The sequence below is a fragment of the Anser anser genome (assembly GCF_964211835.1).
Source record: "Anser anser genome assembly, chromosome: 3".
Taxonomy (NCBI): Eukaryota; Metazoa; Chordata; class Aves; order Anseriformes; family Anatidae; genus Anser; species Anser anser.
Window position 1 is genome coordinate 67,977,980 of NC_139722.1, and position 26,306 is coordinate 68,004,285.

Genomic DNA, 26,306 nt, shown 5'->3' on the forward strand with positions numbered 1-26,306 from the left:
TGAGAAGCTATTTAGCTGCCAACAGAAACAGGATGTGTTGCAGCACTTGAGGAAAGCACGAGAGATCAGCTAGGAAGACAAATACACATCATTGCTTCCCCGTGTCAGAAAAAGTGTGTGCTGAAAGTTGTGTCATCAAGTGAATTGATTTAAACAGAGACAATTTAAATTACGGGTGTTTCAAATCCTTGTATTAGCCTCAGACTCTTTAACTGGTATAAATTATAGCTCTGCTGCAATGGGAAATCCAGAGCGTAGGGTAGCTTTTCTCCAGGCATTTACTACTCGTTAATTATTCATTCTACCATGGGTGTTTTGTTGCCAATATGGCACATGGCATGAGAGGGAAAACTCGAGTAACAATTACAAATAATTTATTGAAAGAGGATCATAAAAGTAAGATTAACTATTGAGGCTGCAATTACCGTGAGCTATAAACTGCCATGAAATAGTTGATAATATTAATTTTATTTTACATTTATTAAAATTTGTTATCACTGAATAGTCTGGTAGTTATTTTGGCTATTTACTTTTCTTCCATAAAACTTGAAAGATATATGCATAGGAATTAGGTTAAAAATGGAGGTACTTTACATTAGAATACACAGATCCAAATATAAAAGGATATAAACAGCAGGGGACTAGTTCATTAGAAAAACAGAGAGAGAGAATCTCTCCTTAGAAGGAGAGAGATAGAGACTTGTCCCAAAATATTGGGACAGACACAGCAAGGTGGAATTTAGACGGAAAATGTTTCATGAAATACAGCTTATGACATCAAAAAGTCCAGGTCTTCTGAGAAAACATGAAAATTGTTCTTGTGAAAGAGCAAGTTCATTTTTTAGTTTGGTGTAAATAGTTTTGCCACATTACCTTCCCCTTTAGAAAAATGCTTGATGCTTTGCTTCCAGATTTTACTATGATGAAGACAACCCCTCAGGAAAGGAGTAACTCACTTTTGTAAGTTTCGAAAAGCAAGTGTCTAATGTAGTCAGAATCTACATTTGCAGGAGTAGCAAATTGTCATTTTTAATGATTTATTTCTGTGTGCAGATGTTTTGGCAAAGGCTATAGTGTTTTAAAAACAAGAATCATAGTAAATCCTGTATGCTAAAGGTGCTGATGGCTGCAGAAAAGCGTTGTATCAATCTTCTGCAACCAGCAATAGTTTTTTTTTGTAAATTTTATTTCAGTTCCCAGGGCTAGTTGGTTACGCTACCCGTCTTGGACAAAACCCTTTCTCATGGTGGTGGGAGAATATCTTCTAGCAGATATTTCTTACTGTGATCTTCTCGTGTGATGTAGCAGGCTTTTTCCTCTTGCTCATTGCAAACATAAAGTAAAAAAGGGCTGGTGCAGCCAAGTATTGCAGTGGTGAGACTTGCGTACCATGTGCGTTCTTGGTGTACTGTGAAGGTTGGAAGGAACATAAATTCTCCTATGCTCCTGACTGTTTAATGAAAAATCAAACAGGACTCTTAAGAACTCTGTTTTTGGTGAACTTTGAACATTGAGTGGAAATCTGTGATGAAAGAAACAGCAACTCTCCCAGCTGTTTCTTTCTTGCTTCATTCTTGCTAATCATCAGCATAGTTATTTTGCTTTACTTTTTAAAAGCTATTTTCTCGATGTTTCTCTGGAAAAGTGAATGCTGGCCTTTTGTGTAGAGCTGTCAATGTAGTGAACATTGCCTGGGTGGAAGGAAGGAGGAGAGAATTCACACACAATACTCAGAGAGTGCAAATAGTAGCAACTTTCTGTGGCCTTTTGTTCTTAAACACAGGAGCCAAAAGTGTGCTCCCGTTATCCTGACGTACTGCACTGCAGTTGTGGGCAGCCGTAACAGGACTGAATGTCCTCATTGCACCTCTTGTCAGGGTGGGTCATATTGCTCAGGTAGCTCTCTGAGTTTTGGGCATAGGAGAAAACTCCATTCACAGTCCCTGGAGAGAGGACAGCTCTAAGCATAGGATGGGCTGGTTGGCTTATGCTCTAGTCTTAGCTTCACGACCTTAAATCAGAAAACTAGCTGAGGGTGGCTGGCTGCCCATGCGCTGGCTCTGCCAGTACCTGAGAGGGGCTATGCCTTTCCCAGGAAGTCCTGCAGAGCATCATGGCAGGAGCAGCTGCAGATGCCCTCCCCAGTGCTCCTCTCCAAGGCTGGTTTACATTCCCATGGTGACTGAGGGGTGGTGTTGCTGCTGGAATTAAAGGTTCTCCAAATAGGAAAGTCCCACTCTGTGTGTTTGGGGGAGGTCCCCAAAGATGGTTTGTCCTTGGGGTGGCGTGGGGCAGAGGTGGAAGGCAGGGTGTGCCAGGCAGCCTCCCTGCCTGTCCCTGGTGGAAGGATGGTGAAGGATGTAGGGGAGCCCAAGGGAACTGGTCAGCTCCACTTGGAAGATTTTCTTTTTTTTAAATTAACTTTGTTTTAGTAAATTTGGTTCATTTGGATGAAAATACATTTTCTTTTTTCTTTGGACCTCTGAGTCTTGTCCTATTCAGAAAGAGAGCTATTGCTTACTTTCCTTTAGACCAGTATCTCAGAAGGGTCTATAGTCTCTGGACTTCTTCTTTTCCTAGGCCTCCTCTCTATGTTTCATTTTCTGGGCTAACAGGGAATCGTGCATCTTTGGAACACAGTAAAACACTCGGGAAGTGCTCCCCTAGATCTGAAGTGTTTCTTTTCCCCCTAACTGCACTGACTTTTCATCCATTTCTGCAGCCACCTTCTCATCTTTGCTTGCTTTTATTTGCCTGCCACAGTGAAAGAGACAACTAGGAGGCCGTGGTAATTCCAGCATTGTACTTGAGGTTTTTGCAAAATTCCCACTTTTAACTTGGGATTTTGTTGGCCTTTAAGGAGCAGAACAGCACTAAGAATCAGCACAACACTATGAGGAGTCTGCGTGTAAATTCAAGTTTGGAGGAGAAGCACTTAGCTAAGCACACCATTTTGAGTTCTCTCTCTCTCTCTTTTTTTTTTTTAATTATTTTTTTATTTTTGCCATTGAGGCCCCAGAGGCAGCTGGAGCATCTCTCTTCTGTTGAACCTTTCCTTTCTTTCCAGCCGCTCTCCTCCGGAAGGCAGGGAGCGTCGGCTCCTGCAGCTGCTTTCGTGGAGCTGTCGGCGCCTGTCACCCGCCACTCCTGGGCTCCCTGGCTGGACCTGGCTGGACTGACTCCCTGGCCGCGATCCCAGCAGAGAGATGTCTCCAGACCCTTTCTGTCTCCGAGGCGGGAGCAGTGAACTTTGTTCCAGTTTTTCCTGGCCCTCTCCCAAACAGAGCCAGAAGTTGTCTTTTTGAATTGCTTGCAGGTGAGGGGATTGAATTGTTTCAAATGCCTTTGAAAATAAGGTTATAACTGATGGGGTTATAATGTGGCAGATGGATTTTCTTGCTGCTAGGCCTGCTATAAGAATTCTTGTGGCTATTCAAAGGCTAATTTCTATTTAGTATGGTTAAATTTATCCATTGTGGCCAAAGCTGAAGGTACTCTCTGGCAATTATAACTTATATTTTAATGTTTGTACTTTAATAGACTTGTTTTCAATCTCAGTGGTGAATTTTATCTGCATTTGGGAATGTGGAGTAATGGAGACCAAGGGGAGTGGAACATAACTGGGGTGACATGGTCCATGAGCTTGTGTGAAAAGAGCATCCATGTCTGTTTGTCATTGCCCCATGGCACAGCACCAGCTCACTACCTGGCTTTCCTGGTGAGACAGCAAATGAGAGAAAATCTGCAGGTCACGAATCAAATTGTACGAGTAGGACAGTTGATTTAGGTAGTTAATTAACCAGTTAAATAACTGACCAGATCTGATTAATTAGTAGCTAATGGTAAGATTCTGTCAGATTAAATTGATATTTGGAAACCCAAAGGACAATTATTAGCTTATAATCACTGTGATTATTTTTTCCCCTGCATTATTACAACAACCCCAGTTAGAGGTAATGGGATAATTTAGGACTGTTATATAAGGCTGTCTCCTTGACACAGGACAATGCTTCGAGCACTGCTGTTATGTGGGGCAAGAAGGCCAACGGCATCCTGGCCTGTATAAGAAACAGTGTGGCCAGCAGGTCGAGGGAAGTGATTGTGCCCCTGTACTCGGCTCTGGTGAGGCCGCACCTCGAGTACTGTGTTCAGTTTTGGGCCCCTCGCTACAGGAAGGACATGGACGTGCTCGAGCGAGTCCAGAGAAGGGCGACCAAGCTTGTGAGGGGTCTGGAGAACAAGTCTTACGAGGAGCGGCTGAGGGAGCTGGGCTTGTTCAGCCTGGAGAAGAGGAGGTTCAGGGGCGACCTCATCGCTCTCTACAGTTACCTGAAAGGAGGCTGTAGAGAGGTGGGGGTTGGTCTATTCTCCCACGTGCCTAGTGACAGGACGAGGGGGAATGGGCTAAAGTTGCGACAGGGGAGTTTTAGGTTGGATGTTAGGAAGTACTTCTTTACCGAAAGGGTTATTAAGCATTGGAACGGGCTGCCCAGGGAGGTGGTTGAGTCACCATCCCTGGAGGTCTTTAAAAGACGTTTAGATGTAGAGCTTAGCGATATGGTTTAGTGGAGTACTTAGTGTTAGGTCGGAGGTTGGACTCGATGATCTTGAGGTCTCTTCCAACCTAGAGAAATCTGTGAATCTGTGAATCTGTAATGCTATTCCTAATGCTTGCAAGTGCGATCTGTGATTAAGTAATCATTGATTTTTCTAGGCAAATTTTTGTAACCCTATTGCTAATTTCATATTGCCTGTCAATTCATTGCCCATTGAAGTGCAGATAGTGGCGCACAACAGAAAGCCAACTGAGATGTCAAAGCTGGTGACCAATATGAGGAATGGACACAGAAGGAAGGCAAAGAGTTTCTTTTCCAGGTTGTCTTACAGCCTTGACTTGGTACTTGGTAAAACAGAAATTTTCTGAATAGTTTGTGTCAATGCCATCTGAACAGGATCTGAGCTACACACATTATGGGTGTTTCTGCAATACAAATGATTTGAGTCATGTCGCATATCTCAAATATTTTGCTCAGAAGCAGAAGGCATATGCCCACTTTGGATGGCATCTGAGGGATGCTTGGAAGGCATGTGTGGCAGGCTTATACTAATGTCATTGCAACCAGTATGACAGTGTCAGGCCACGTAGATTTTGACTTCCACAAGAGTATTATTATTAATGGATTAAGATATATATATTTTCCAATGAAAATCATTGACTCCCACCACCCCCCACCTTTAACATTACCTTTGATCTTTAACAGAGATATTTCTATTTATTTCAGAAGAGATGATGCAGTCAAATGGAAATGATTGCAAGATATTTCTGATAAGTCACTTGCCGTGTTTCCACATTTGTTGCATCAGCCATTACTCATGTATCTACTTGTTAATTATTCTTGAAAGAACAGGAGTGAAGCGGTACAAATAAATAAAGATATGCAAAGTGATGTTTATAGTTCAGTTGTTAAATCAAAACATAGCAAAACAAAAACCTCAGAAATTTGAATCGGAAATCTTATACCTGAAACCACTTTTGACATAATTATTCGATTCAGACTGAAATTAAATGAGTTGGTTTTGACACCGCTAAGAAAAGACAAATAAATATAGGTTTACAAACTGGTAATCTAAAACCATCTCATTTGCTTTTATCCAATACATTTGTTGTAGTTTATATTTCAGGATTTGAGAGATTAAAGTTTGTTCTCTCCTTTATAAAGCCATTTGAACTGGGAGAGGTTCCACTGTATTTTATTTTCCCTCTCTCTTTGTTTTATCCCATTTTCCAGTTTTAGAGAATTGAACATCCACCACAGCAGACTGCAATCCTGGTGTACATTTTCGGTGTGAGTGCCTCCATCTGTAGACCGGAGGGTTTTCCTCTCCTTTTCCCATATCTTATCTCGCTGCTAATGCAGAAGGTTGTGGGGAGGGCTGGAAAGCCACATCCTCATCCTGATGTTTAGGAAGTGAGACCCTGCTTCAAATTCAAAGTCTATCTGAATGAGAGCAAGGATATGCACGTTCCCGTCTTTAGTCTGTAAAGTGAGCTATGAAATGAGATGGTCTGGGACATGTGTTCTCCTGCTGTAGCTGTTCCAGTTAGGAATCAGGACACCCTCCTGGCAGTATGAACTCAGGTGTTGTCTCCTACTAACCTCTCACTGGCTTGTCAAGCTCCGGAGCTCAGATGTAGCCTTCATGGGCTGGAAACCTCTTCTGCCAGCCAAAGCACCAGCTGTGGGTGTGCTCCTGGGCTACTGTGGAGCCCGTGGAATGGTGTGACCACCTCATGTCACACACATGGCATGGGATAGACACGGCTCGGCAGGGGATCCTAACTGCAGTGTGGGGAGGGGAATATTTGGGGCGGGGGGTTACAGTTGCCAGAGACAACCCTGGTAGGTTTGTCTATACCAATATCCAATAGGGTGGTTATAGAATAACTCTACATGAGAGGCTGTATTTATCCAGCTCCTATTTTGTCTGTCTGCTCAGAAAGGATAGACTTGTCCTGTTGTACGGCTGTGAAGAATTGAAAGGAAACACTTATTTTACTGCAGTGCAGAGATAAACAGGTCATGCCCTTCCGAAATGTTGGTTTTGCAACAGTTGAGTACACTTGAGTAGGCATAAAAATCTTAACATTGTTTCACAGTGCAACTAATCTCACTCAGGTTGGGTTTACTTAGGAGAAATAAACTCAGTTTATCTGTATGAGAGCCAGTCTGCAGTGAATGTATTTTTACAGCTTTCCATACACAGGGAATAATAAATTTTACACTTAACTAGAATGAGACAGAAGTCAATGCTGCTTTTGAAAATTAGATGCTGGCTCAAAGACTGCTTAGCCAGTTTCTGGAAACTAAACAAAAATTTGAGTTAAAGTCACTGAGAAGGATCTGCTGAAAGCCACTCCAACTCCTTTGGCACAAATCACACAGGCGGAAATGTTTCCTTGCCAATTAACTAATGCTTCTCCTTGCATAGTGGCTAATTCAGATCTGTGCAGTTTGTAAAATTACACCCCACCCCCCTAAAAACCCCAAAGCATGCATGAAATGGAGAACTGACAGGAAAAAAGGCCAGATGTCACAATAATTACTATAATTTGGTCTGTTATTTCCTTGCTTTTTGGCTCAGCATTTGAAGCTTGATGTTAATTTGCTTGTATAACTAAAGGTGTTTCCTCTGCTTGTTTACACTAGCTATTATTTCTAAACATCCTTGAAATTATTTGCTATAACATCTCTCCTCATCTTTATATTACTTCAATTTGAGCCACTTTTAGAAAGTGCTTCCTTCTATTTTTGAACAGAAGCAGTTGGGAGCCAGAAAAATATGTTTTTGTTTGCATTTCTATTTTTGGTTTGAAATTGCTGGAAACCAGTAGGTGGGTTTTTATTTTCTAAGACTTTATTTTCAAAATGAAACAAATATTATGTATGAGGAATGCCACATATCTTAAATTACTTGTTTTAGTAACAGGAAAAAGTTCTTGTTAGAAATTCTTCTGAAGTGTGGCTCTATTTCCGGAAATCCTATCTTGCTCACTTCAGCAGTCTTGTGCTCTCTCCCATTTCACTGAGTGATTCTTTCATACATAAAGAAATTAGGAGTTCATAGGAACATTGTAGGCATTACAAAGTCGGTATGTTTTCCTTTACCTTCTGTACTGCACAGATTCTTTTGTTATGTGTTCATTCTACCAGCCCAAGGAAAATCATGTGAGGAGTTGACTATTGGTTGTGTATACTGAATGAAATTACATAAATGGGTAACTAGTGGTTTTGGATATCCTTGGGATATAATTCCTACCTGTTATCAGACTGTACAATTTTTGCTCTCCAAAAAGGGAAGAGTGTAATTCATTATAGGGTAGTCAGCTATGAAATCTCATTGTGCTCAGGAGAGGGGAGCAAATGAGCTGATTAGAACACTCAGAAAACACTGGGAATATCTTAGCTGAGTGGAAATAACTTCATCTTAGTGGGAATAAAAATCCTATTGATTTCTTTCACAGTAGGGGGAAAAAATGACACCTCAGGATTTACTTATTTATTCTCTATTCATTTCTAATACAAAGCGACAACCCAACAAACCAAACAGAAAAACTCTGAAAGCAAACAAACAAAAAGTACCCTCACCAACCATATCTGTGAGTTTTAATGTGTTTATTTCATAGAAAAGAATTGGATAGCTTTGAGTTAGTACTCCTTATCAATAATTGCCTTCTACATCAGTAAAATCTTTTCACATAATATGGCATTACCTTTGGAAAAGATATTTTTTTGAGAGGGTGGAAGGAGATGGGAGGGTGAAGTTGGCAAGTCAAATCACATTAACACTTTTTTTTCATCTATTGTCAGGACTAATTTATGAAAATATAATGCAGAACTCAAGCAAACAAAACTTTCTCTTTTTACAGCTTTCCCTCTAAACTTTGAAACCATTCATGGAAGCTGATGGCAATGCTCTCGTAAGTATATCTGAAGTTATGGCACAGTTACTGATTAGTTGAAGAGATCATAGAAGACTGAGGACAGCATCAATATCCAAAGATCTTGCTCATGGGTCAGGCCAAGTGGTGAGACACTTACAGGCTTCCCCATATTGTATTCTTGGGATGAAACTGAATCTGTTGTATGGACCCAAAGCCAGGGGTCCCATCACTTCCAAGAGCTACTCTTCAAAGGATGAGAAAAGAGTAATTTAGGATACATGAGCTTAGCAAAGGACTTTTCTTAGACACACATCTGTCTAGTCCTTGAGGTTTTAGGAAAATACAGCTCTGTAGAAGACAAACTGATGATTATAGCCTTTGGTACCACTTCAAACTCATGAATTGTGAGTTAAACTTCAGGAGACATGAAGCCTGGTCTTCAGCAGTAGAGCAATGACTGCTTTTGCTTGTAGAACAAACTTTTCCTTCCCCCTCAGAGAGCCTCATACACCTATTTTGCCCCGCTTCTTCCTTCGGGAGCATTTGCAGGCTGCAGTACACCTGGACTCTAGGCAGAAACATCCCAAAGACAAACTCGACTGCTTCTTGGCAGCTCTCCAGAGGGATGCTGCCCAAATAGATTTCATTCCCAGCAATAATTGCTCAAGGCCACCCATTTGAAAGGGAGGCTGGAAATTTGTAGCACCCCTGCTATATGTTTTTAAATCAAACATGGGATCTCTAAGCTGACGGAAGTCTCTCACCGAAGATGTCACTTCTCTTGTTCATTTTTGCTTATCCGTGGAGCCAGCCTGGCACAGAAGTGGTTGTGAACAACGCTCAGTTGTACAGCTCCCTTTGCAGCTGGCCCACGGTTGTATTTGCCAAGTGGAGGAGCAATGGACAGCAAGCTTGAAGCCTGTGTTTTCATGCAGCATCACTATCCCATCCTGTTCAACCCTTAGATCTCACTAAACAGATGAACAAACAAAACCTCCCCCCCAAAAAGATGAAAAGCTAGCCTGCATTGCCAGCCTCACAGAAAAATTATGACCCTTCTAAAGTTACAAATAGCTGTGATGTTTTGCATTTATTTCAGACTCTTCTGAGGATTGTTGTCCTCAGATTTTCCCTGGAGCTAGAAATATTTTTTTTTCTTAATTTTATTTTTCCTGATTGAACCTGTGATATTGAAATACACATCAGGAAATTTGTCTTTACAGAGGAACATTCACCATTATCAGAATAATAGAAAAGTATGAGCCAAACTGAACATTTTGTTCACTTTCAGGTTGTTCCAGTGACTATGTGTAGTAGTTACGATATGTTCACATCTGAAACCGCTGTTATGCCCCTGGTCAGTACCATTGGTTTTACTGGTAATAACTGCCTTCCACAGTCAGACTTTTCTGTTTGTTCTGCTCTGGTGCTGTAGTCTGCTAGGACTGAAAATTAAAAGTATCTCTTAATCAGCATTCATCCAGGTTAAATGAAATGAAAGATTTCCAACTCGCATAAGCCAGTTTTCAGAGGATGAAACTTAAATTTACTTTTTGAGGAAAGATTTACAATTGGAGATGTGTTAAAGTGTTATATTCTTGTGGAAAACTGAACTGAAATCCTGCTGCTGAGGCAGTACATGAATTTTATGGTAGATTAAAGTAAATATAGATTTTTCTATTGTTTTAAGATGAAAACAGTCTCATTTTTTTTCTTTTTTAATTAAATAATTTCATAAAATATCTGACTACAAACACTGGTGCTGTGGGGAAAGAGGTTTATTTTGTTTTTTCAAAGATCTGCAAAATTTGGGAAACCAATTTGTTGAACAACCCTGGTTTTCTTGGCATATTCCATTGATGTATTCTGTTACTAGAAGGTTTTCTTGTGAAGAACAAACAAATTATTTTTTATGGGTTGACACTGGGCTTCTCTGCAGCACTAGAAACATTTAAAAGTTGTTGAATTCCTGGTTGAGAATTAATTCGATGAAATTTATGTCAGCTTTCAGGAATCCTGGAAAAGAAAAACTGAAATGTAACTTAATTCATGAAATCTCACTCAGTGACAATTTTATTGTGGATTCATCACTGATTTTATCCAGGCAAACTAAATGTAATGCTGGCTTGGGAAACTACCCTTCCTTCCCTGATTAGTTTCCCAACTCCTCCAATGAAATATGAAGATATAGAGATCCATCACCCCTGTCAACCTGCAGCAGGAAACAATCATTGCTACTGAATAATAAATGCACATTTGTGAATTCCTTTTGCTACCCCAAGCTCTTACTGGGTAATCAGTTCCCACCTCAGTCTGTATATAGAGCAGGCCCTAACAGATAATTTAGGTAATATGGATATTAACCCTCTCTTGACAGATGAGCCATAGGCCATAGATGCTATGTTGATCATCAATAAGGTTAGCGGAAAGATCTACTTCTTCCTCAGCTGTTTACAGAGAGCCACATCCTGTGTTAGTGTTGCTCCTGTCATTGTACAATTTTATGCTGGGTAAAGATGAAATGACCCCACCGCAGTATCATGGCAAAGATGCACTATCACCCTGCTTTGCAGTTCTTGCTTATGGGTAGCTGACTCAAATTTGCTTTCCTTAACACCACTTTGGTAGCACTGAAGGAAAATAATGAGTGTGATTGCATGACCCATTGCTTCGCTGTGGCTGTCTGTTATTTCCATGTGTCCTAAATAGGGTGTTACTTTCTTTGGAATGAAGACATGAAAGGTGGCCTGTACAGGACTGGGAAATCTTGGAGCGTCAGTATAGCTGATATGTTTTCTCATTGCTTTTCTTTGTCTGTTGTCATGGAGAATAGTCAGGGAGACTGAGAGGCTGTGGTAGAATTAAAAAAAATATGGTGTAGAGAGGGGAAGAATACATGATGATTAAGCAGGAATCTGGGATTATTCATTCCTGGTAAAGCCACCCACAAATGTGTTGCTCAGGTCATCTCAGATAAGCACAAGATAAGCCCAAGAGTTACGATATGCAGTTCTGCACTCTGATATATGCTGCAAGGATAACTGGCTAGAGAATGCTTCAGCTCTTGTAAGTACTGGTGGCAGTGGTTTCTTGTGTTATTGTTTCCAGATGGTGTAGCTTTACTCACCTTTAATTTACCTGTGAGAAGAGGCATCAAATCCTTCAAGAAGAACATGAAAAGGGGTTTTGTTTTCCTCCAAAGCTGCCTGTTAGGTCCGGAGACTGCATTAGTAATGTTTCTAGCGTAGCTCTGCAGCGGATCAGGTAGTTACCAGCTTTGCATAGCAACATTGTGGCCAAGCATATTAAACCATACATCACCTTATCCAGCCTTTGTCATCTGGAGGTTTCAAAATCTTCCTAAAAAATAGAGGGTGAATGTTTTTGTTCCCATGCTAGAGATGAAAAGGTTGAGGCCAAGAGAAGTAAAGTGCTTTGTCCACAGCCAGCCAGCCTGCCTGTGGAGGATTTACTCTAAAACCCAGACCTTATATTTCTGATGACCTCTTTCTCAGTCTCTGGTCTTCTGTTTTACTTTCATTTTCTGTGTGTTTACGTGGGATGAAATATGCACACTGATAATAAAAATATAATTCAATTATGTTATTTTTTCAGAGACTCAAAATTCTTATGTATGGCATGGCAAACTTCTGGTATTTTTATATCTTAGAGTTTGGATAATCTTCCAAGCTTGTGTGATTTATTTACCTTTCTTTAAAAGTATGAAACTCTTACTTATGTAGGGGGGAACTATGTTCTTCCGTACTAAAAAAAAAAAAAAAAAAAGAGCAGAAAATTATTTTTTTCTTTTTTCAGGGATAGGGGTGCTTAGAATATGCTAAAGGACAATAAAACACCTGCCATGCATTTTAATCACCCTATGTTTGTAAATCCCCCTCATGGAAGCATTAAAATGTTGGATTTCTAACTTTTATTTTTTAACTCTGAACACAGAATACGATTCAGGGAAGCAAAGTAGAAGCTGCCTGTGGGTGTGAAACAGGAAGCACTAGTAGACAGGCACATGTATAATAGTTAGATTTGCCCTGGTTCAACTCCACATACATCAATTCTAATTAACACGTTTTATGCTTCGGCTACTAACGTCCCTTCAGCAGTGAGTGGGTTATGCATTTCCATCCTGCATATACCACCAGCATCACCACCACGTCCTTCTCTAGCTTCCCCCTCCCCTTTCTAGACAAATGTTGCAACACAATCTGAAATTTCCTCTTTTCTTTCCTTCCTGCATTTCTTACAGGTTCCTTTGCGTCAGAAGACAAAAAAGAAAAGTCAAGGTAATGAGATATTTTTTTTTCTTTTCTCTTCCTCTTTTGTTATTTTCTTAGTATGTCTTGATCTTGGGAGGGTGAGGATTTTATACTGCTGCTCAGCTGGTGGAAGGCTGCTTTTTAACTCCACTGTTTCTTGAAGCAATTCTGAAAAAAATGACAACGTGCTGTTCTTTTGGACTAAATCCTTGTGGTATGTTAATTGTTTCAAAGCTGGAAATCAGTGAGGTAGAATCAGATGCATGCACACACACACACTGACGGTTTTCATGTACTTGGCATAATAGTTTTCCCTAGCTGACTTAAATAGATGTATTGTTTTTCAGTGCAGCTATGTGAAGAGGAATATATGCATGCTTCTCTTAAAAGGATTCAAGGATATATTTTTAATTCACAAAATAATCTTGTGTATGGTTATCTAAATGATAATTAGTATCTGCATTATCTATAGCTTACTATTTTGTTTCTGCACATGAGAATGGCTTTCAAAGGCATGTGTTACTGTCACAGCCGTTACAAAACGGAGTGAGTTCTAAGTATATTTTAAGATATGCTTGGATGACTTGTTAAGATCGCTAAGTAAGGTTGATATCTTTAATTGACAGCAACATCTTTCCTGGTAATGTACTTTTAAACAAGCAGAACACTGTATTTTTAATGGCACAGGGTTCTTCACAATGAGCCGACGGAGGATATCATGTAAGGAGCTGGGGCAAGCCGATTGCCAAGGATGGCTGTACAAAAAGAAGGAAAAAGGAGCTTTCATTGGCAACAAATGGAAAAAGTTCTGGTGCGTGCTGAAGGAGTCATCGCTCTATTGGTACAGCAGTCAGCTGGTGAGTACAGCGTCCATCCAGCCCCAGGGATGGATGAATGGCATTTGCTGGGACCGAGACTAGGGGAGCTGGGGTCACAGTTTAAATGCACCCTGGAGAAGTACTAATGACTGGCTTTATTTCTCAGCCCTGACATTTCTTGTAATTTGGAAAGTGTCTATTTGAATGTGAAACATGCAGAAAACTGTGTTTTCTAGTTCAGTAAGTACTTGTGAAATGTTAACTTGCAGTCTGCTCTGCCCTTTGAAGAGCTGCTCTTCACAGGCTCTGCTGGCATTTGAATCTGGTAAAGGTTTTCCTGGGTCAGGCAGTTTGCTATCAAGGCTTGAAGCAGTACTGCTTCCTCGCTTCTAATTTGCTAAAATTTTAGAAGTCTCTCTCCTGCTTCTTTCTTCATTCCCTTCCACACTAAGCTTTATCTGTTTATTTGTTTGGTTTTGTTTGCCTCTCTTCCCTCTCCCTCCCCCCCCCCACCCCCCCCTTTTTTTTTCTTTCTTTTTTTCCCCTGTTTGAAATGGTAGGATTCCAGGTATGTGCACTGGCACTTTGTGATGATTTTATTCCTTGTTTGGCTGATGTCTCATCCATAGCATTGTGATTAAAGTCTCTCACGTTCTGCTGATTTTTAACTTCCTGCTCTGATGAGTCAATGCAGAAAGTCAAATTTGCAAGAGGACACAGTGTTTTGAATTCAAGGTCCAGCTTTCTGTTCAGGGGATGAGCTTTCCTCAGGACAGCTGGCATAGATAGCATTCCTCTTCCTGACAATCCAACCCAAATAGCCTACTCCACTTACAGTGTGAGTGGGAAATACTCCGAGACAAAGAACAGCAGGTCCTGGATTTATGTAATCAATTGAAAAAACTAGGAAGTAAAAACTGAAAAGGGGGACAGAAATCATAGTGAGAAATTCAGAGTAACCCTGGAATCCCCTTTGTAGATCACTGTGCTCTGCATCTGGCAACTTCACTCTGCAGATGTGCTACCTGGGTTTTTAATGGAAGGTTATGGCTGAGTGTAAAGAGCCAACGGTTCCTAGGGAACAGCTGATTTTTATTACAGGCTGTTGCTACAGCAGAGAGAGTGTCTTGCGTGTCCTAGGAAGATTCTAACATAGTTATTCCCTTTACTCTCTTGCACTGCTATTTCTAAGAAAGCTTCTGTTGTATTATAATGATGCTGGCAAAGCCCAGAACTGGCGCATGCAGAACATTAGGGGATGCTAACAACAACATCAGGTGAAACTGAACAGATTCAGTGTGGAATTGCAAATGGTCATCAGGATTCCTAAATGCAAATGTGTTGCTGTGGAAATCAGGATGTCTCAAGCCCAGCAAAGGATGAAAGATTAAAAAAACAGAACTGTCTTAATTATTAGAGCATTTGAATAAATTCAATACAATTTGGATTTTTTTCACGGGATTATTTTTATTGCAATAATCCTTGTTAAAGCTCTTGCTGTCTCCTTCAAGTTACAAATAAAATTAAAAAAAAATAAAAAAATATTAAAATATAAATTAAACAAATTTACCTATGGGGCAATGGACTCTGTCAGTGATTGTAGTGATACAACAAAGAGTAATGGTTTTAAATTAAAAGAGAGTAGGTGTGAGTAGATTTAGATTAGATATAAGGAGGAAATTCCTTACTCTGAGGGAGGTGAAGCACTGGAATAACTTGCCCAGAGAAGCTGTGGATGCCCCATCCCTGGAAATATTCAAGACCAGGTTAAATGGGGCTTTGAGCAATCTGGTCTAGTGGTCCCTGCCCATGGTGGGGGAGTTGGAACTGCGTGGTCTTGAAGGTCTCTTACAACTCAAACTGTTCTGTGATTCTATGAAACAAATCTTTGTTCTGATAAAGAGTTTGTTTACCATTTTCTCTTCAGCTATGATTTTAACATGATAAAAACTTTAACAGACCTTTCTTAAATGACTTTTAAAAATGATATTAGATATTCTTTTTTAGGCAAAAATGAAAACAACTGTGCTGGTCATGGATTGTTATTTTTTTCGTGGGGTTGTGGTAGCCTGATTTAGCTTCCTTTCAAAACCAAGTTAAATACACACATAAAAAGTGAGAAAAGAATTAAGAAGAGTAGAAAAATAGGAGGAAAAAAAAAGAGTGTTTTTTCAATGCTTGCTGTAATTTGCTTGAAAGGCTTGGTCTGGTAGATACTCCTCAGTGGCGTTAATATCCTGCAAATCCATTGACCATTCTAAACCACTGCTTGTAGTTGTTCCTCTGGCCAAGCACTGTTAAGAAAAGTGAGCTGGATGGCTAGCGGGCATTTTAGACATGAGAATTGTTGGAAAGAAATTATTCTGAGGAGTAATCAACCTGAGAAGAAACAAAATGAGGCAAGATAAGGGAAATTTTGCATTCTGGAGAATGTGGGGGGGGGGGGGGGGGGAGGGGGATGGAGGAGAGAAGGTGCAAAGTTGTCCGCTTCCTTTACTTGAGTGGTCTGGCTAAAGTCCTCTCTCAGGATTCAGAGAAACCATGGTCATACAGATCCCAATGCTCCTATACAGCATTTGCCATGTGAATGAGCTTGTCATTTTAGTCCATGCCTCCTTTCCTATTGTCATTGACTGCCCCAAAATAAACAAGGTTGAAGAACAGGTAGCAGTCTCATTCAGATTCATTTCATATATTCTAAAGAGCTCATACAGCTTCAAAATACTTCTGGCTTATATCCGTCCTGACTTCTCACCTATCACAGTACTTCTCGTAAACGTGCTAGCTGGTAGAGCCTCTTTGCTTTCAACTTCTGCTGACTCCTCTACACTATTTTATGTTAAAAATCTGAAGTTTCTTTGGACAACTTAGAGTACAACTTCTGCATAAATTTAGATTCAGGTAACATTTTCAGAATCACAATAACTATAGGGTGTTGAAAGGAGGGGAGGTGTCCTTTGCTAAAATATGCTTGCTTAAAATGATGAGACCAGAAACATGTTTAGTACCACCCCTGGAGTTACATCTGAGATGGATTTGACCAATTGTATTTTCACAGATATCTTCACCTTGGTATTTAGGAAGAAAAAATATCAGTAACATATTCACTGGCTTACTTGATATTTCTTTTTACTTCTGCACGTGGCCTGGCTTTAATACTTCCATCTTCAGTGGCATTAATCCTTGGTCACAACAGGGCATCCAACATGACAATAGAGTTTGTGTGTGTGTTGAAGGAGAAGGAGCCTTGCCTCTCCCACACTTGAGATGTCCCATGATGGGCTTCTTAGAGGCTGAAGTGAAAGGCAGTGATGGAGGACGGGGGCCGAGGTCAAATGAACTGGGTTATGCTGACTGCTTGTAGCTCTGCCTGACTGGTTTCGTTCTTGTGAGAAAAAAGTATGTTTTGTTAGTGGCCGTGTAGAAAATGCAGTCAGCCAGACATTGGCAACTGTAACATAGCAACAGGGTGCTGGACCTAACCTTTTTTTTTCTAGCAGAGCTGGAGAAAATAAGGAGTGGGTGGAATTTGTAACTGAATGCGCATTATCCCGAATTTGGGTAGGTAACCTCAGCTGACATCACGTTCTCAGTGAAGTCTGTCTTGAGGCTGCCTCCAAAGCTCTCGGAGTTTCTGTTGCTCAGGTTTAATTTGCCTTCAGGTCACTCCAGTTCTGGGTCTTTCACACCAGGCATATTGGAGGAGGCAATGTAGGACTCTCCGGTTGACATTTGCAGACAATTGTTCCTTCAGTTTAATGTAAAATGCCTTGTGAAAGTAACAGATCAAAAGGAAAAATAATAAAATACTGAGAATGGCCAGCAATAAGACACCTTAGCAGTCAAGCTTCTCACCTACTGAAAGCAAGCATGAACAGATAATCAAATCCAAATTAGCTTTTGAGTGGCTAGCTGAAGTATTGAGAGACAAAAGTTAGGGCACCTGTGGTCTCAGCACATTTGGACAGACTGCGCTGAAACATCTTCCCATATGTACTTGCTCTTGTTGTGACACACGGATATCATATGAGGCAGGGAAACTTTTTTTGTAGCACGGACATTCCCCCAGTCTGGGGAGGGAAAGCTGTTTGAAGTGGGGGTGGGGGTGGGGGGTGGGAAGAGGTTGGTTTTGCAATGGCAATAGAGAAAATTTCAGAAAATGAATTTGAGCAGTCAGACTTTCTGAGTTCATTCGGGATACCAAACTCTTTGGAGAGTTGTTCTCTCTTAATGTTTGCTTCCCTCTTTTCACTACTGTTCTCCTTAGTCATGTGTCTTGAAAATATGTTGAAGAGGACAGTGTGTGATCCTGCCATACCCTTTACCGGTTTTAGTTCTTTCCTGCCCCCTCATACCGAAACCTTTGAGGGAATCAGTACTTCTGCATATGAAGAGGGGTTCAGGGGGAAGATCGGCATGTATAATCCTGGGCTTCTGGCTCATACTGTGCTTGTTGCAGCTATGTGAATAATGTTGTCTGGAAAGGGACAGAGGGCTAAAAGCCTCTGTCTTGTTAGGCCTTTTGGATAGCTTGGTTGGTTTTCAAAGTAATGTTGAAATACAGTTTTACAGGATGTGTTAATGATGGTTGTCATGGGGATTAGGCTGAAAAGAAATGTAAGTATAAAATCAAAGGGTTTCAGGCTGTGATCTACTGTCACTATTTGTCTTTGTATTTTTTTCCCTGCATTCACTGCATTTAAATTGGTCCTCACTCCAAGACCTTTGCCAGGAACTGTATAATTGCAGTCTTTTAAAACAGGAATCTTTCACCTTTGAGTTATAGTAACTGCTTGCGTGCATGATATGAAGTCATTGATGTTGGCTGATTGTGTCAAGGGTTTCAGGGACCTCTGATCTAATATGCTACACAAATTATTCACAGCTCTACAGGTCACCCCACTGGAGTACTTGTCAGAGAGAAAAAAAACAAACACACACACACACACAAACAAAACAAAACAAAAAACAAACAAACAAACAAACAAAAAAACAAAAAAACACTAAATAGGCTTGAGGACTGAACTGCTCCTCCAGCATCCCTGAGGTCTTCTGCAGGTAGTGCTTAAACACTGTGATGAAGCCATCAGGTGTAACTTGAGATGCAGAATGGAGCTGTCCTGCAATAACTGAATATTTTCATTTTACGGCACTATTTTTTTTAACCTTTCTGCATTATTACATCCACTTTAAATATTGAGAAAGATCTATTACATGATTTACTAAACCTGCTAAAGTTATAAAATTTGTACTGTATTTTGAGAGGCAAGCTAAAAAGGGCATTAGCCTTTTTTTGTTGGGTTCCTTCAATATGTTTCATAAATATATTTGATTTTTTTTTGGACTAAATGGTTTTGTATGTATGTGTGTGAAGTGGTTGTTTTCTTTTTGCCCTCTGCATTTGCAGAGACAGTTTTTATTATTGAAAATATTTTCCCATAATTGAGCATAGCAAAAAAAGTGTAGATTTGTATGTTAGTCTAACTTATGTAAAAAACACAAGATGTAGCAACTTATTCTTTTAACCATCCTGATTAAATAGGATACAGGTCAAAGTCTCTGACTTTTTAGGGCTATTTTACAGCATTGCGCTAAAATCTTAAGGAAGCATGAGTGAAATGGGGGAGTTAAATAATAGCATGTTTAAAATTACATTAGCAATAACATTTCAGAGAAAAGAAAATATTTAGGACTTCTATACATTTCTATTGTCTTAAAATGTCATTTTTATCCCAATGATGACCAAAATGATTTCCATATGTTCTGTTCCTCGTGTTTGTTTGGAATTCAGTTTGTTAACTGCAATGACATTCATTAGCTCATAATGTTTGGCTGTTAAGTTTTGTTTTCCTATTTTTTTTTTCTTTCCTTTTTTTCTGATACTATAAAATGGAACTACATGTCCATCAACTGCATGTCCATGTTTTCTATTACACAGATGGCACATCTGAGTTGCAACCAATAGTGCATTAAAAACAACAAAAAGTTGTCCTAAAATTCACACCATTATCTTCCTTCCTTTCACTTGTACATAAAATGAAACATTAAAATTTTCTTGTAAATGAATATGAAATCACTGACAGAAATAATGTAAAGACAGAATGTGATGCATTGAACATCATATTCTACTAACTGGAACATGTCAGTTACTGCATAAGATGAGATTTCTCTATAGTAAAACTGGTAAATGAAATCAAAGCCTACAGATCTGTCTCCTTGAGAAATTTAGAGACTGTTCCTTTAATTTACATAGTCATGGAATATATTAGTCCTTCAAGTTTAAGTTCCATCTCTGCATGAGCTGGAGCACTCCAGGTGAGTGTCCCCATGCTGAGTAAGAGCATCCTGTTGATTCAGTGGCCCAACATAATCTGAATGCTCAAATGCTTGTATAAAGTATTTATCTAATGCTTGGCTTTAATCTCCTCATGATTGTGCAGCATCCTAAACAATTTACAGGATGCTGTCTTGTCATCTAGACTAGTGCACCAATAGTAAAACTGGCTGAGTGGTGATAGCATTCATACATTCATAACATGTCAGCTCCCCCCCCCCCCCCAACCAAACAAAAAACCAAAAACTAGTCACCCAGTCTCCCACGGGATGGTTTATTGTGGGTGAGAAGGTGGTTCAATATATTCCTTTTCAAAGTGTCTTCTGGATCTCCTATTTTATTTTGTTTTGTTTTATATTATTTTTTATACTGGACACGATTGATACTACTAGAGAAGCCACTAGCATTGTAGAAGTTTCTTATCCAACAGTGTGTGCAATAACAGCTTTGATACCACATTAACAGTTTTTTTTAAGGTCAGTCTCTGGTGTTTATAGACTGATCTTGAGAATTTCAGTGTCCCTGCTGCACTTGGCCTAGTAAATGACCACTCTTTGTGGTACAGGAATGCAGGACAGTACATTTAGTATCTTCAGTACAATGCAGCCCGTGAACAGAGCTCCTCATTTACTCATCTCTGTATACTTGCTGTAGTATGAGGTAGAAATATTAGCTTAAGGTCTAATTGTTTGAAACACACATTTTAAAAACAAACATTTTCTTTTTATCTTGTATTTTTTTTTAATCTTCTAATTATTTCTTTTTAATCAGTTATTACTATTGTCTCCATGATTTTAGTCTCACTAAATTCCAGTCTGTGGAATGGCAACAAAAGATCCCCAGACAGGCTCTGAACAAATCTGATAGGTACAAATATAAAAAGAGAAAGTTAAAAACCCACAATAACAAATAAGCATTTTTCTGTACAAATGAAGCCACATTGCAAAATCAAAGATTTTTCAGCTCAGATGCTGATGAACATTACTGTTTCTCGTGTACCAAAAGAAAATATTAAATAAATAAATAAATACCCCTTCCACTGCTTTTTTTGGTCTTGGAGCAGGCAAAACCATTTACTGGTGAAGATGTAAAATATAAACCTCTGATTTGAATATTTAATGCATGTAAACTAGAGGAATAATGGTTATATTGTGATTTACCGTATACAAAAGAACAGATATGCAGAGGTGCAGGGAAGCCGCCAACTGAAATATCCTTTCTGTATCCATATTTCAGTTCTAAGAGATTTATACTTTCAAACATTAAAGCTCAAAGACTTGTCTTGATGAACATCTTTTTATAGTCTTTTCATATTCATGCATAATATAGCTTGAGATGCTGTCAGTCATCTATCTCCATTTATTCTGTCTTTGTAATTATTGTGTATATTTTACCTGCTTTAATTCAGTGTACAATTTCAGAATTGTAATATGGCCAGGGATAAGACCTGGGAGCTGTAAATAATTGATTCAGGAATGAATGTTTTCTATATTTTGAAAAGTACATTTATCATTTTTTTCTGATGTTATATGCCAAAGGCTTTTGTCTGCTTTATTGATCCTCTTAGGAGCAGTCCTAGTCTCTTGCAGCTGATTGGGTAAATGTAGATAGATATAGTAAAAGAAATGTTTCAGCTGCGGGCAGGAAAAATGGGGATTTGGGGCCAACTGGTAACTTCAATATTGCTGAAGCCACTCTGGTACAGAGTCCATCTGACCTGGAACAGAGATGTTACTGCTCAGTAAATGCTCTCCCTTACAGAAAGGGGCAACTGTGTCTAAATAGTTTACTTGAAATGTCTGCCTGGCTTTTGCTACCTCCTGAACCATGGCAGAGAATTTTTGGAGGGAGTGATTGCTGGGTAGTCAAAATCATCTGGGTCTGGTTCACACAGTCTGCCAATGCAGCCCATCTGTGTGGGAACATCCCCTGGCTCTGGTACCTTCCCACCTCCTGGAGTGGGAGCAGCCCCTATTGCCTCTCTCTGCCTTGGTCATGTACAGGAGTAGATAGGTGACCCAACAAAATGGTCCATGTTACAATTACCCAGGGGAGACCCTCCTCCACCCTCCTTGGGTCATTTTGGGTAACGTTTGAATTCCTATTGCTACAGACATTTAGTTTTTGAATATGCATAGATCATTATATGTGTTGCTGTTAAGCATCTGTACAACAGACATGCATGCTGTATAATGGAACATATGCTTGCTTGTTTGAGCTTGCATGTAACAGACACACCAGATATGATGATATAACTCTTATTCCTTCTCTCTTTAGTCACCCATCTCTTCTGGGTGACTTCTGATTTTAGAGCTGTTTTTAGATCTGAGGTTCGGTAGTTTCATTTTCCATGCTATGTGCACAAAGCTTGGCTGGTCTCTTTGTTGAACCAGGTTGTGTGATCATGGATGGCTGAAAAGGAGTTGGGTTCCTCTACCTCCCTGCTACTTTTAGTCCTTGTTTGGTCCAAACCTAAATTTTGCCCTTGACAATTTTAGACTGGACTTGACTTATGACTTAATCATGAATCTTAGAAAAAGATATTCTGATTTTAAAGCAAATAAACAGCAACAACAAACAACTCTGAAGTGAGGAGGCAGGGGAATCTATCTCAGCACTCTTATATGAGCCGAGGATCTTTCCTTGTTCAGGTTCTGTGTTATTTGGAAGTTTACAACAAATCCTATGCTCACACTCTCTTGCTTACATAGACAGGAGTGTAAGCTCCTGAGCTTTCTTGTATCCAGGACTTGCACAAATAATAGCTTGCGTAGGAATAGTTCTTGTTTCCAAATATCAGCCAAAACTTTGGGTGTTAATGCATCCCCATGGTGATGAGAATATATTTTACAGTATAAAAAAGCTGTCAAAAACGAGCGGTTGTATGTTAAATAACGTTAAGCATTGGAGTCTGGTAGTTTACCAATTGGTTGATCTGATTTATTTATTCATTGCAGGCTGAAAAAGCAGAAGGATTTATCAGACTTCCAGACTTCAGTGTGGACCGAGCAACAGAATGCAAAAAAAAGCAGTAAGTTTATCTCTTAGCCCTGGTTTTGCATGATTTTTTTTTTTTTTAACAGTATTGCAAAGAGTTGGATCTCAGTAGTGCCTGACAATGGAGCTGTGGGGAGCTCTTCTTTGTTGTATAAATAATGGGATTTTAAATGTGTTACTGAAAGAGAACCATACAGTAAATATGCTTTTGAAAATTCTCTGTCAGATGTCCTCTACTAAAACTGCAATTAAAAAGTAAACCAGTATGCTTTTTTTTGTTTTGTTTTGCTTAGTTTTTGGTCATTGCATTGATAAGTGTCAATCTATCTTAGATGCCTTCTCTTGGGTGGTGAGTTCAACAGTGATGCAAGTAATGCTGCTTCCCTTTCAGTTGGGACTATTCTTTAAACTGCTGTGGTGCAACTTAGGGCTGTACTTGGAGCCTCTGGTTGTGCAGGGAGTTAAAACCTTGTTTAGCAGAGTACACATCTAAAAATATTCTCTCCAAACTCCATGTGCAGCATTGACTTCCTGCTGCTTCTGAGCACACTTCAAGGGTTTGGAGGGGTGTTGCTGCTATTCAAAGTTATAAACCTCAGCATGATTTTTATTTTGTCCCTCAAGAGAAAACCTTATTTGTTCTGTTTGCATGCTGTTCTTAGCCATAGAAGTTCTTGAGATTAACTGTGCATTTGAATCCTCCAAAGAAAGGGGGGCAGAAATTTTGAATATGGGGAGCTCCAATTTGTTTTCTCAGAAGAATGGTGGTTGAGTCATTAAACACAGGACCAGGATAAAATGTTGCCCTTCACTTCCGTAACTGTTGACTGTGACTGGGAGGAAAATGCATGCTTGTCACTTACTGAATATGGGGTAAATTAGGAGAGGACTCTGTTGGTCAAAAATAAAGTATGTCATCAACCTTCCAGACCCCTGGAAGTGTGACTAATACCAGAAGAGGAGAGAGGAAAAAAAAATGCGCTTGGTTTTAGGTTTTAATTGCTGCAGTTCATGATTGATAGTGACAAACTGGAAAGGGTGTTCTTCTGGTTATAGTCATTACACATTGAGGATACTGTTGGAATTGCTTTTTTCATGTAAAGAAAGCACATTTCCCTATAGGAAAGGTGCATGTAATTCAAAAGTAGCATTGTCTTAATGAGGTGACATACCATAGTCAGAACAGATCATGTACCAGTGGATATCTGCCAGTAAAAATAAGAAAAGTTGATGACTATTCTTTCATTCTGCATTTCCAGAATGTTTGAGTCGGCTATTTCAGTTTCCAGTGTCTTCCATCTTCCTTTGTTAAGTTGTTGATGATTATTATTATTATTTATTTTTAAATATAGACACAGTAGGCAGACAGAGATCACTGATGTTTACATATTTTTACATATTATATTTTTACATACTGCAATAAAGAATCAATTGGTTGGATTCACTGTCTATCATTTATGGCAGCTCCCACCTCTATGGACCCTGTTGTATTTTACTCAAGAGAGTCACTCTTGCACTTTGATAGAAGTTGTGTGTTGTGGCAAAAGGATAAAAGGACTATGGGTGGATTTCTGAGATATGGGAAGCTTGCTTCCTAAAGGAACTCAAACCTGTGTGTTTCCCCCTGATATGCCTGCTATGACTGTCAAGGTATACTTCCAAGTATGTTCAGTAGTTGGTGAACCACCAAGTGGTTGATATCATTGGAACAGCATAAGTAAATTTCCCTTTTTCATTCCTCTTCTCCATTGGAAAAGACAGCTTCAAAACACTGTTAGTCTGCTAGAATGACATGTAAGAAATATACATTGGTTGGTATTTAGGTGAAAGTGTTTTTTCAAAGTTGATGTTTCCTTCTCAAGGCAGTGTTAAGAACAAGCACACTGGGTCAGACCAAAGCAGTCTAACCTTGTATCCTGCCTTCTAAAGTGGCCCAAAGTGGGTGCCTAGCAAAGATTAAAGAAGAAAAACATATAGTGTTATTTCCTTAAAATGTTCTTTCAGACTTCAAACCATTTACTGATGAAGCTTCCTGAGTTAGAAGTATGTCAGTGTATTTACTAACTTATGGTAGATTTCCACCAGTTTGAAATTATTAGGACTGATTTAGCAGCACTCATGAGGGTACCCCTAACATCCTGAGGTGGAGTTGCAGAACATAATTGGTGGCATGTCAAGACCTGCATTTTGTTTGTGTCAAACCTGCCACCTAATTGCCTCTTTGGTACCTCCTAAAACTTGTCATGGAAACAACAGTGAAGAATCAGTCCCTATTCACCTGTTGCATGCCACGTGTGATTTTATTGTATTATATCTCATTTTTACCATCTGTTCTCTATGCTGTGGGATCTTAGTCTGATTAATCACCCACAGAATCTGCCTGATACCTTGGGTCATCCCTGTCACTTTCTCTGAACCTCTTTCAAGTTTGTTTATTTTTCTGAGCTGGGGAGAAGAATGAAACTGCACACTGTTTTCAAGATGTGGGCACACAACAAACTTATGGGGTTGCAAAATGACAAACTTAGTTTTATTCCTTTTTACATCCTTTTTTAATTCCTATATTTTATATTCTCTGAATACTTTGTAGCCTCGGAAGAGCTAAAAATAATCTTGAGTTTTAAGGAACTAACTATATGGATGGATAAGCAGATCTGGATTAATATAGTAGAGTGAATAAATATTTTAAATAATTAATTCAGCTATTTTTTCTTACATAAACTAGTTTTCTTCATCTCTCTCTTATTTTTATTTTCTTAAAGTGCTATTAAGATCAGCCACCCACAGATCAAGACATTTTATTTTGCGGCAGAAAATGTTCTGGAAATGAACACGTAAGTAGGGAGCGACTGGCCATGTTTCATCCTGTCTCACATCTGAGAACACCCTGAAAGTTCATTCTCTTGCTGTTAAGCAGTTGTTGATGAAATTATTCTGGGTATTACCAAGTCTGTTTCTTTTCCTTTTTTTTTTCTTTTTTTTTTTTTTCCCCCCGATCATTAAGTAGAAGGAAACTACTGTTATTTATTCACTAATGAAAGTTGGAATCGGAATCTCATTATTAGTGCAATTCTGATACTAGTCTTCCTGAAATTTGTAGATATAAATCCCTTTCCATTACAAAAGTGAACTAGCAAGCTCATCACCGTGGGAGAAGTGAAGGAGGAAAGGAAAGAGAGGGGAAAAGCATTACATAGTTTTGTTCCAGAAATGATCTAGTATTTGAATATAATATTGCTTGTTTTCAGAATAGCATGTCAATTAACAAGGAGGGTTAGAGCGATATAAATAGCTGCTTTTTAAATCTAAGCAAGCATTTAATTCCCTGGCAAACTATACTGCAGTTAAACAATTCTCATGCCAGGTTAGAAATTTTCTTTCCACGAATGTCTGTAGGAGCAATAATTCATTCATGTTTTTTTTTTTTTTCTTAAATGAAAGAA

The 26,306-nt window shown here is 39.3% G+C and overlaps 1 protein-coding gene across 15 annotated transcripts in view; it reads left to right on the forward strand.

Moving 5' to 3' along the window:
• IPCEF1 (interaction protein for cytohesin exchange factors 1) overlaps nucleotides 1–26,306 on the forward strand; it is an 82,440-nt gene that overhangs the window by 29,202 nt on the left and 26,932 nt on the right. For 5 of the 15 annotated variants that reach the window (XM_083830984.1, XM_083830976.1, XM_083830985.1 and 2 more), the window contains 7 exons: nucleotides 3,068–3,316; nucleotides 8,429–8,479; nucleotides 9,735–9,800; nucleotides 12,705–12,741; nucleotides 13,402–13,571; nucleotides 22,824–22,897; nucleotides 25,626–25,697. In XM_083830984.1, the coding sequence (XP_083687110.1) occupies nucleotides 8,456–8,479; nucleotides 9,735–9,800; nucleotides 12,705–12,741; nucleotides 13,402–13,571; nucleotides 22,824–22,897; nucleotides 25,626–25,697 (443 nt within the window). In that variant the 5' untranslated portion in view covers nucleotides 3,068–3,316; nucleotides 8,429–8,455. Of the gene's footprint in view, nucleotides 1–3,067; nucleotides 3,317–8,428; nucleotides 8,480–9,734; nucleotides 9,801–11,035; nucleotides 11,510–12,468; nucleotides 12,561–12,704; nucleotides 12,742–12,782; nucleotides 12,929–13,401; nucleotides 13,572–22,823; nucleotides 22,898–25,625; nucleotides 25,698–26,306 lie in introns of those variants that run through there. The other 10 variants (XM_083830990.1, XM_083830978.1, XM_083830977.1 and 7 more) reach the window with 7 other exon arrangements.